Genomic DNA, 9,669 nt, shown 5'->3' on the forward strand with positions numbered 1-9,669 from the left:
GGTCTGAAGAATGGTGTGTGTGTTGGGGTCCCTCTGACCTCGGGTCTGAAGCAAGGCCTTCTGGGAGGAGACCATGGAAATGCTGTTCTAATCCTCATTCACTGGGCTCCCCCACCATCCAAGAGTGGCCCTGTTAGAAGCAGTGAGCCCCACCCTTACACCCCACCCCTGGCTGTTTCTGATGGTGGCAGTGAGCCCTGTCCCTCACCGCCTGCCCACTCCTTGCAGACCGGGGCACCATCAAGAAGGTGCGGGCGGCCCTGGGCCCCACGGCGGGCAGCTGCCTCCTGGAGGAGCTGGAGCTGGTGCCTGCGCGGCGTCCCCAGCCTGTGCGCAGCCTCCTCATCCTGCACAGCCAGAGTGTCCTCTACGTGGGCCTGCATGGGCACGTGGCCAGGGTGCCGCTCAGGAGGTGCCACCTGCACCTCACTCACAGGTAGGCAGGTCTGGGGGTGCTCCTCTGGGTGGGCAGGCCCTCCCTGACCTTCAGATTGTGAAGTGGGAACCCTGGTGCATGAGGGACCCCTGGGTGGGCAGGCCCTCCCTGTGCCTCCTGACTGTGCAGTTTGAATCCCAGTGAATGTGGGGGCCCCCTGGATGGGCAGGCCCTCCCTGGGTCTCCAGACCCTGCAGTTGGAACCCCAGTGAGCGTGGGAGGCCACTGGGTGGGAAGGCCCTCCCTGGGCCTCCTAACTGTGTAATTGGAACCCCAGTGAGTGTGGGGGGCCCTTAGGTGGGCAGGTCCTCCCTGGACCTCCTGACTGTGCAATGGTAGCCCTGTTGAGCATGGGACCCCGTCCCCATGGGTGAGCAGGCCCTCCCTGGGCCTCCTGAATGCAGTGGAAACCCCGGTGGACATTGGGGCTCCCTGAGTCATTTCCAGGCAAGCCGACTCCGTGCACAAGGGGTCCGGGGCTGTGACTCAGAGGTAGCTTGGCAGGCTGTTCTCCCTTGGCACCAGCCTTGCAGCGAATGCCACTTTTGTCCTGTGGTGCCCCGCCCTCCCCACGGGAGCTGCACACGGCCCCGAGGGCCCACAGCCCCAGGCGCAGAGGGAAATGGCCTTCAGAGGCCCAGTTCACCCAGCCAGTTGGCTCTCCAGCAGTGGGCTATCAAGGGTGGTGCCGCCAGGGCCTGCGCAGGTGCCTCGGACACTCATGGTGGATATGGCTGTCCCAAGGGGTTCAGCCCCAGAGTCAGTGCCCTGTGCCCCACTGCCCAGAGCTGAGCATTGCTGCCACCCTTGCTCTGCATGCCCCACCACTCCCGCCCCCAACACCAGGCCCAGGGTGCCACCTTGGGTGGATGTCAGGGCCCGTGTCTGGCCTGCGGTGACCCTTGACTCTGGGGCAGAGGGTGCAGGGTGGGGTGAACTGGGGTCTGGCCTGTGGCGACCCTGCGTGCTCCCCTGTAGATGTGGGCGTGTGGGGTGGACCTGGGTTCGCCCGCGCACTCCTCGGGTGTGGAAGCAGCTGAATAGGCAGGGCACAGGGCGCATGAAGGGGCACAGAGACTGAGGTGGATGCTGACTGGTCTGGGAACCAGAGTCCACCCTCCTCATGCCCCTTAGCATCTGTGGGTCCTGGCAGCTTCGTGTCCTGCAGCTGCCCCTGCGAGGACACATCCCAGGGGATCCATGGAGGCATCAGGCAGGAGGACCACGGGGCCTGTGTCTCCACCAGCAGGGGCCTCACCTCTGTCTCCTTCTGCCCACTTCCAATCTGCCTCATGTGCTTGTCCATGTGCACAGAGGAGGCCACTGGGGCTGGAGCTGCCTCCCCACCACCACAATGCCATGACCCTCCCCTGTTCCCTCTGAGCCAAGAAAGCCTTCAGCCAGGGCCTTCTCAGGCCCCTCCTGGGTCTCCTCCCTCCTGCTGACCCAAAGTGCACAGAAACCTTGCGAGTTCCACCACCAGTTCCACCACCACCAAGGTCAGTGAGTCAGAGCGACTCTACGCAGTGACCCTGCCCATAAAGTCAAACCGCCCGCACTATCTGTGACCACACATCTCTCCCGGAGCACCCAGCATCACCTTCCTCCCACAGGCCGCCTGGTGGATTTGAAGCGCCGACCTTGCAGTGAGCAGTCCAGGCGTCTTCCACTGTGCCACCAAAAAGTCAACAAACTGACAGCCATCGAGTTGGGGCTGACGCGGGGACCCCACAGGGCACAGTAACTGCCCCTGTGGGTTTCCCAGATGATAACGCTTAAGTTAAGAAAGCCCCGTCTTTCTCCTGAGGAAGCAGCGTGTGGTTTGCAACCCCTGCCCTTGCACTCCGCAGCCCCACCTGTATCCATGATGCCACCAGGCATGGCAGCAGAAAGTCTCACCTTTCTGTCTCACCTCTCTCCCAGCTGGTCCTTTGGAACCGCTGACCCTGTGATTAACAGCCCAGCATGGAGCTCACGACGTCCCCAGGGGACTGTCACCATCTTAATACGATTAACCAAGACACAGTTGACCGATGGGCCCAGCATGGCCAGGCACTGGGGGCTAGTGGTGGGTGTTACGATTTCCATCCTGTCCCGCCAAAGATGTGCTGGCCTTGCAGCCCTTGTGGGGAGGCTGGATCTTCGCAGGTGTTATCAGTTGAGACCAGAAGTTCCCACTGGGGTAGCGTGAATCCTCATCACCTCTGAATGGTGGCTTCAAAGAGGGGGCAGGGCAAAGGGGGTAGGGCAGCAGACTTTCACGCGAAGACGCATCTAAAAGCCCGAGATGTTCGGGGCTGGTTGGAGAGAGAAGCCTAGCTGGGGACTGAAGACCTTAAGAAGCAGTCACACCGCTCACATGTTCCCGTTAGAACCGCAGGGGGACGGGACCTGTAAAAGAAGGGTGGACTGGACTCTGTGTGGTGTGGCCACTTTTCATTTGGTTGGCCTCTCATGCTATCATCTAGCCAATAGCATTAATAGCCCATTAAAGAAATGAGTATGGAAATGGGGCGACCCCAGAGCCCTGCCTGCCTGAAAGGACAGAATCTTGTTCTCCACATCCCCTGGGACAGTCACACGGGCTCAGAGAGAAGTGCCCGGGTTCCTTTGTGGACCTTCGTCCCCAGCAGGACATGCGGCAGGAACTGACTGATGTCCCTGAAGTGTGTGTCCTGCAATATGGACCGATCCCGGGAGCATCGAGAGAAAATGGAAGGGGGACACAGGGCCCTGTACCTGAAAGATCTGGCTGATGTGAAACCACCTACGGAGGCAGCATGTGAGCAAGAGCCAGCGGTGCTGAAGGACGAAGTCTGAGCTGCCCTGAAGGCACTGGCCCCAAACGAGGCTCCAGGAATCGATGGGTTTGAAATCAGGAAAGGTAGACATCAGGGTGGCGGGCTTCCCCTTCTTGCTCGTTCTGTGTGCTGAGCAGTGGATCAGAGCAGCGGGAGCACCTGGAGAAGAACTCAGCATCAGCGGCAGAGGCAGGGTCATTAGCCACGTACAGTGTGCAGAGGGTACAGCCTCGGCGGCGGACAGCTGCGAGCACTTGAACGTAATGAGGAAGATCAAAGACTTCAGCCTTCGGTGTGGATTAGCCCTCAGCATCAGGAAGACAGACGTCATCCCAACTGGACCAACACTTTGCATCGTGATGACTGAGGAGAGATTGGCGTGGCCAAGGGTTGCGCTTTAGTTACTTCGACATTCAGTGTCTCAAGAAGCCAAAAGATGGATGGCATCAGAGCAAGTGCTAGAGTGCAAAGATACCTCTTGGAGGATGTTGGTAACCTCATGCCTGTGAAAACCGGACAGTGACTCGAGAAGAACCGATGCTCTGGGTTGTGGGTTGGGGGAAGAAGGTCGTAGGACCACGGACTGCCAGAAGAACACGCCGGTCTGCCTTGAACGAAGTCCAGCTAGAATGCTCTTTGGATGTGAGGGTGTCCAGACGGCTCACATACCTTGACGTGCTTTTAAGAGGGACCAGTCCCTTGAGGGGGACATCGTAGAGGGTTGGTGGACAAGGAAGACTCTTGAGATGGGTGGACACGGTGGCCTCAACTGCGGGCTCAAGCACCACACGTGTGAGCATGGCCAGGGTGGGCAGTGTTTCATTCTGTTGGACGTGCCGTCTCTGAACTGGCATCTACACATCGCAGCCAGGTGTGGCCACCGGTATGCTTACACGTACAGCCTTGTACTCATCTCAAACCCACTGCCATCCAGTCGATGCTGACTCACAGTGACCTCGGTGGGTTTCCAAGACAGTCACTGTTGACAGGAAGAGAAAGCCCATGCTAAGACAGTCATACCCACATATGCTCCTGTCGTTAGTACGGCGGAGTTGGTTCTGACCCATGGCAACCCATGTCCGACAGCACGAAGCGTTGCCCAGGCCCGCACCATCCCCCAGTCGGTGTAGTGCAGCCCCTTGTTGCAGCCATTGTGTCGATCAATCTTGTTGAGGGTCTTCCTTTCTTTCCAAGCATAAGACCCTTCTCTGGGGCCTAGAATCTCCTGACAGCATGTCCAAGCAGGCGAGACAAAGGATGCTGGGTTCCAAACCTAATCACTTCTGAGCTGTAAAATGAGCACCGATGGGGAGGTGGGCACCACAGGACACACCAACTGAGGGCAGACCCCATACGCAAGGTGAGGGGTCCCCAGAAGGAGTCGATCTCCAAGGACATAAACGCCTGCGGTTGAAGCGCCCCGTGGGGATTGTGAATGAAGCTGACACCGTGAAGGCCATTGTGACCGTCACCCTCATCGGTGCACGCTCGCCCCTCCCCTAGGCTTGCTCTCATCATCGGCAGCTGCTCTCTAGTGAGTCACCCTGGTCACAAAGCCCTGGGAGGGCCTGTGCTGGAGACTCAAAAGGGCCCCCTGCCTGCATCGCTGCGGGTTTGTCAGGGAGCTCTCTTCCGAGACTGTCAATCCTACCCCTAGTCCCCCTCAGAAATGGCCACAGGGTCCCTGAAGGCTCGTGTCTACACATGCATCCTCAGGGGTCCAGGAGTGAGGGGGGACTTCAAGGAGCCCAGTGGTGCCGTGTTCACTCACTCGACTGCTGGCTGAAAGCTCCCTGGTTCAAACCCACCCGACACACCAAGGCTGGAAGATGAGGCCGTCTGCCCGTGAAGACCTGCAGCCTTGGGAACCTTCAGCTCTGCAGACTGAGTCAGAATGAAGTCATGGCACCGGCAGGCGAGTCTTGTCCCCTCTCTCTAAGGAGCCCTGGTGATGCAGTGGTTAATGTCAGGCTGCTGACCATGAGGCCGCTGGTTTGAATCCTCTGGCTGCTCCTTGGGAGGAAAGATGAGGCCGTGTGCTCCTGTGAAGGCCACAGTCTCAGAAACCACGGGCATGTGTTAAACCGGGCAGACTAAGGAAACAAATCTAGGGACATTCATATATGTATAGGAAAGAGCTTTATATAGAAGAGTAATTACGCATCAATAAAACAGCCCAGCCCAGTCCAGATCAAGTCCATAAGTCCGATATTAGCCCATTAGTTCCTCATCAGACTCATGCAGCACATATAATGATGCAAAATCCCGGAAGATCACAGGCAGGTGGATACAAATGTCTTGTGGATCCAATGGCCATGGAAGCATCTCAGCACTGGTGTGGGTCTCCACGTGGATCCTCCAGCTCTCTGAGTGTCCCAACAGCAGGAACATGAAGCAGAGTGTGTGGCCTATCTTTTGAGGAGAAAGAGAGGAAGTTCCCAGAATCCTCATGAGAAGGCCACACGCACAAGGAAGCACCATCAGGCTGTGGCCCGATTGACAGGCTAGACTCCACCCTTACACTTATTTATCCAGTGGACATGAAATTGTGGACCTGCCACAGGGCAGGTCTGCTTGGCCCAGAGCCTCCCTGTGCGTCTGAGTCACTGGATGGCTGGGGCTTGTGGGGTTGAGTGTTGTATAGACGGGCCATGCAGGACACATCATGAGGGTGCATCCTCCTGGCATGCCTAGTGAGTTCTCTCCCTCTCTGCATGTGGACGAGGCTTTCTCTGGCATGGACTTCCGAGGCGCCTTCACCCACGTCCCGTCCCAGGGCTCAGGTCCTCTACTGGGTCACTGCTTTGCATTGGGCTCCCTCAGCCCCCTGAGGTGCCAAACGCAATAAGGCGGGTAACCGACTTTGGGGGGCGCCACTCTCCAGAAAGAGCGCCTGCTGCTCTCAGAGTCACGTGACGCTTTCCAGCACCCCCAGGGTCTCCAGTGGGCATCATCTGCAACAACACTGGGATCAATGGCTGTTGTTAGGACTTAAGGTGACCAGACGTCCCGCTTTTAGCGGGACAGTCCTAATTTTTAACAATTTTTCCTGCGTCCCACGACGTTTTTAAAAAGTCCCGATTTTTGGAAAGAATGCACGACAAGCTAGGGTATATGGTTTTCGGCTGCCATGTGGCTATTTCGCCAGAATATGAGTTTTATCAATGGTGTCCCCTTTACCAGTGTTACAATCTGGTCACCTTAGGTTCGGTGCCATCGAGTTGGTCCCAACCCATAGCGACCTTTTGCACGACAGGAGGCCCGGCCCTGCGCCGCTTGCACACTCGTTCTGTGCCTTCAGCCCTTCTCCTTAAAGATCGTGCCTCTCTGCCGCTGCCCTTCTACTTTACCCAGGGAGAAGTCCTTCTCCAGGGACTAGCCTCTTCTGCCAACAGGTCCACAGGGTGTGTAAGGTGAAGTCTTGCCATCCAGACCCCAGTAGCTACCACTGACCCCAACAGCTACCACGACCAACAGGATTCAGGTGAAATGAGCATAGAACCTGAAACCTGCTCCCGGCCCCCCTCGAGGGAAGCTGGTTAAAGTCTGCAGAGGTCTCCCCTCAGCTGCAGCCGCTGTTTCTAATTGTCCTCTTGTTTCTGTCTGTTCCCATGGCAACCAACTTGGGGTGAGGTGGCTGCACACACTAGCGGGGAGACAAGAACACTTGTGTCGTGCGGTTAATCTATTTCTTATAATCACCTATGCAGAGGCACTAGGTCGGTTAGGTCATTAACAGATTAGAGATAACATCGAAAAGAATGGGAATTCCAGAACACTTCATGGGCGGGCGGGCGCTCATTTAGAACTTGGGCATGGACCAAGAGGCAGTTGTGCAAACAGAACAAGGGGATGCTCCTGGCTTAAAAGCAGGAGAGCTGTGGGTCAGGGTTACACCTCTCACCACACTTGGTCAGTCCCTATCCTGAGCAGATCGTCAGAGAAGCTGGATTCCATGCGAAGCACAAGGCTCCTCTCCGGAGGGAGACTGGTGTCAGCCTGCGGGACGCGGTGACACAACCTTGCCTGCCGACAGCCAGGAGGCTTGAAGCACTGGCTGTTGAAGATCCAGGACTGCAGCTTCAGTGTGGACGAGGACTCCATGTAAAGAAGATCCAAATCCTCACAAGGGGATCGGTAGATAATGTCATGGTAAATGGGGAAGGGATGAAGTCCGCAAATCCATCCTGCGTGGCTCTGCTGCAATCAGTGGTCGAGGAAGCTGCAGCCAGGAGCTCAGATGAACCCTCGCACCAGGCACCTGTGCGACAAAAGATGCCCTCCAATGTGCTGAAGAGCAAGGATGTTACTTTGAGAACTACAGCTGCCCTGACAAGAATCGGCGTATTTGAATTGTGGTGCTCAGAGAATATTGAAAGTACCAGGGACCACCAAGAAAACCGACCTGCCTGTCTTGGAAGAAGTACAGTGAGAAGCCAGGATGGCAAGGCAGCGTCCCACGTTCTTTGGGCATGTTGGGGGCTTGACCTTGGTAATGGCCGTGAGGACAGCACAGGGCCGGGCAGTGTTTCTCCCTGCTGCACTCTGTGTCCCTGCGAGTCAAGGTCACACACACCCCAGCCGCCTCACGAGAGAAAGGGGCAAGAGTGTCCACCTTGAGAGGCTTTGGCCCCCAAGTGGCGGTCAGATGGGTGTCTCCTCCCGTGTGGGGTGGGTGATTGGTCGCACTTGGTGGGATTTTCCTCCAGGAAGCAGCTCAGTAGAATCAAGTGACTGCTTGTATCCAAGCAGCTGTTTGTTTAGAATGGCAAATAAAAGGGGGAATCTATTGATTCAGAATAGCAACGTCGAGAGAATGGGATGTTTTAAAATGATGTGGCCGCATGAATACACTGGAACTTAAAAGACATCGAGGGAGGGTGTGGGTGGACATTCATCTGTCACAAAAAGACGCGCTGTGTTGTTGGGTGCCATCCAGGCAGCCAAGACCTGTCCCAGAGGGTCCTCAGCCGGGATCCTCATGCATGTGATCAGGCCCCGGTCTTTTCTCTCCTGGAGCCTTGGGGGTGGGGATGGGCTTTGGGGAGGGCAACCCTCTGTGTCCAGCAGGGCTGTGGAACCTTCCTGTAAAGGGCCATTGGGTATTTAGGTATCCCTCCCCGGCTGCACAAAATGACCAGCTTAAAACTGACCGCCTGTTTGTTCAGACGTTTAGTGAGCCTGTCCCTCATATGCAGGCTCGGGAGAAGGAAAGATGGCGGCCTTCTCCCTTACAGAGTGATGTTCTTGGAACCCCAGGAAGCTGTTCTGCCCTGTCCTGCAGGGTCGCTGAGGGTCGGCCACAGCTGGCAGGCTGCCACACCCAAGTGGAGGCGGAACTGCCTCTGAGCTGCCGCGTTGGGGGGGGTGGGGGGGTGGTGGCAGCGAGCCCTCCCAGGCCGTGCACAGCACAAGATCACAGTGCTGGTCAAACACGTCCTTCCACTGCATGCCGCCAGGACCGGGGTCTGTGCCGTGGGCCAGGCAGGGACCGTGGGTCTGAGGCTGACCCTGTGCCTGTTGCAGCGCCTGCGTCGGGGCCCACGACCCCTACTGCGGTTGGGACATGTCCCTGAAGAAGTGCACCAGCCTGGAGGAGAGTGTGAGCATGGCACAATGGGAGCAGAACCTCGCCGTGTGCCCCGTGAGTGCCCGGCCCCGCCCCCAGGACCCTATCAGTGCTTGCCCTCCCTAGGCCCCGCCCCCACATCCCCTAAGTGCCCTGTCCTCCCTTGGCTCCGCTCCCATGTACCTTTCTTCCTGGGGCCCCAGAGCTCAGCCTCTGCAGATCCCTGCCCCAAGTTTTCTGTACGTGACCTGGGGGTGGGGGAGCATCCCCATGTATCTCATAAGTGCCCTGCTGTCCTGGCCAGGAGTCCCCTCCCAGGTAGGGGCTGTCCCGGAGACAGCAGAGGCCCAGTGGCTCCCTGGTGGCTGCAGACAGGCGCATGTCTGGGTCCTCCCAGCTCAGCCCCAGGCTGGGGCACCCCCCCGCCCCCCGGCTCACTGGTGAACAGGAGACTTGTGCCCCAAATCCGTCTCCTGGGAGCCCGAGACGCTGAGTCAGTGGGGCCTCAGGAGGGTAAGTGGGGATTTCAACCTTGCATCTGGGACATGTTGCGAGGAGGAGGGTCCTGGGAAGCCTGGGGCTGCTGTTCCCATGTGCCCAGAGCTGCTCTGGGAGCCGTGCTTCAAGTCCAAGGTAGGCGGCCCCCGTGTGTGTCCCTGGGCCAGCTGTCGGGTGTCCTTCTTTGTGACCCCGACCTGCCTGACCCTGAGTCAAGGCCTCAGCATATGTGCATGGTCAGGCTGCAGGACACCCTGCCCTGAGGCCAGGCCTGGACTTCTGTGCAGAGCAGGGACCGGGAGGGCAATGTTTCAGCCGGACAGCACCACCCCCTGGAGCGCACCGAGGCTGCGGAGCGAGGGCCC

General features: G+C 58.0%; 1 protein-coding gene across 1 annotated transcript in view; it reads left to right on the forward strand.

Moving 5' to 3' along the window:
- Positions 1–9,669, forward strand: part of SEMA5A (semaphorin 5A) — a 110,528-nt gene that overhangs the window by 66,354 nt on the left and 34,505 nt on the right. Inside the window, exons 11-12 of the mRNA XM_045285291.1 lie at positions 229–436; positions 8,764–8,881. Of these exons, the coding sequence (XP_045141226.1) occupies positions 229–436; positions 8,764–8,881 (326 nt within the window). The remainder of the gene's footprint in view (positions 1–228; positions 437–8,763; positions 8,882–9,669) is intronic.

Source organism: Echinops telfairi, unplaced genomic scaffold, assembly GCF_000313985.2.
Source record: "Echinops telfairi isolate 266 unplaced genomic scaffold, ASM31398v2 ScPeMD7_7469;HRSCAF=8507_1, whole genome shotgun sequence".
Taxonomy (NCBI): Eukaryota; Metazoa; Chordata; class Mammalia; order Afrosoricida; family Tenrecidae; genus Echinops; species Echinops telfairi.